At 37.0% G+C, this 1,517-nt stretch overlaps 1 protein-coding gene across 1 annotated transcript in view; it reads left to right on the plus strand.

Annotated features, from left to right (window-relative positions):
• POLR3A (RNA polymerase III subunit A) overlaps positions 1 to 1,517 on the plus strand; it is a 37,760-nt gene that overhangs the window by 19,219 nt on the left and 17,024 nt on the right. Inside the window, exon 19 of the mRNA XM_009277974.2 lies at positions 106 to 107. Within this exon, the coding sequence (XP_009276249.2) occupies positions 106 to 107 (2 nt within the window). The remainder of the gene's footprint in view (positions 1 to 105; positions 108 to 1,517) is intronic.

The following is a 1,517-nucleotide window of genomic DNA, read 5'->3' on the forward strand; positions in this document are numbered from 1 at the left end:
TGCCCCATCCCTGGAAACATTCCAGGTCAGGGTTGGACGGGCTCTGAGCAACCTGATCTAGTTGAAGATGTCCCTGCCCAGGGGGTTGCACTAGATGACCTTTAGAGGTCCCTTCCAACCCAAACTATTCTATGATTCTATTAAGCCATTTCCTCTTGAATATGGGTGATAAAAGCCTTTGTTCTATGGAGTTATTGAGGACTACTTTCTATGTAGTGTGTGTTCCTAAAACCCATGTGAATGATGGAAGTTTTGTCCATACATACATTGTAACATAGATTTGAGTTGTGAGTGCTTTTTCAGACATGGTGTTTCAACAATGAGAAACAGAAAACACAAATCCTTAGTTTGGGTTATTTAAAAAAAAAAATTGTCTGGATGACCGAAATATGGCTAAGGTTCTCTTTCAGTATCTGTCCTCTTTAGGTAACAGGCACCTTGGCCGTATAGACTTGGACTTAAAGTTCTGTAAGGTGTTAGTGTCTTTGGCTGTATCTCCTGTGAAAATACATGTCCCTCCAACAAAGCTTCTTGCTATTATGAGCCGTCCTAAGACTTCAGTGAAAATATTTAAGTAGTATTTTAAGTATAATCCTCTTCCCAGTGCAACAGGCAGTAGAAAAGCCAAGGTAATGTGGGGCTGGGGACACGTTCAGAGGTATGCAAGTAACTCTACAAATACTGAAATCAGTTCCTTTTGGGATGGGTAACTAATTAGACCATTTGTCTCCCAAACTAAGGGAATAATGTTTGCATGTGTGTAAGTATATACAAATATATATAAATATAATAAGCAACCTGCCAAATATTTTTTTCCTCATCAACTTTCTTCCTACATGAATAAATTGCAGCACTTGGACTTCGGAATTTAAAAAAAAAAATCTTAACATTTATTTCATCTTACCTTTTTCCTCCTCAGTGAAAAAAATTACCAATTTATAATCTTTAGTGAGCTAATTTAATTTCACAGAACAGTGAAGTCCATCTTTCAAGTAAAAACATTTTTAACCACTAATGCTTCATAGCATGCCTTCTTTTTGGGAGGTGGAGGAAGGAAGATGGTAGTAAAGGGATTTCCCAATACAAGAAATTAATGTAAGAGAAGCAGCTAACACTGGTAGAAAAATAGCACCTACTGGCTTTGACAGATGAGCTCTTTGGTTTTTGTCAGTGAAAATAGCCGTTGACTGGTTTTGCTTCCATATGCAAAAAGTGTTGTATCCCTTGAGAAATAAACCTTACTGGAAGAATATGAATATTCTGTCAAAAAAAGAAAACCAAATTCCTCAGACGATGATAGGTTCTTGCAGCTTAGCGTTAGGTTTCCTATGTGATGGAATTTCTAAATGTGGAGACCTGTATTGTTGCTTTAAATTTTGTTATTGTTGGCTTTCATGTGCTGGGGAATGTACAGTAAAGCCCTAGGGATAATGTATGGCTTAAAATAGGTTTTCATGCCTGCTAATCACTGTGTCAGATTTATTTCCTGATTCCAGTTTCTATACTTTTTTTAAACC

This window comes from Aptenodytes forsteri, unplaced genomic scaffold (genome assembly GCF_000699145.1).
Source record: "Aptenodytes forsteri isolate BGI_AS27 unplaced genomic scaffold, ASM69914v1 Scaffold15, whole genome shotgun sequence".
NCBI classification, from domain to species: Eukaryota; Metazoa; Chordata; class Aves; order Sphenisciformes; family Spheniscidae; genus Aptenodytes; species Aptenodytes forsteri.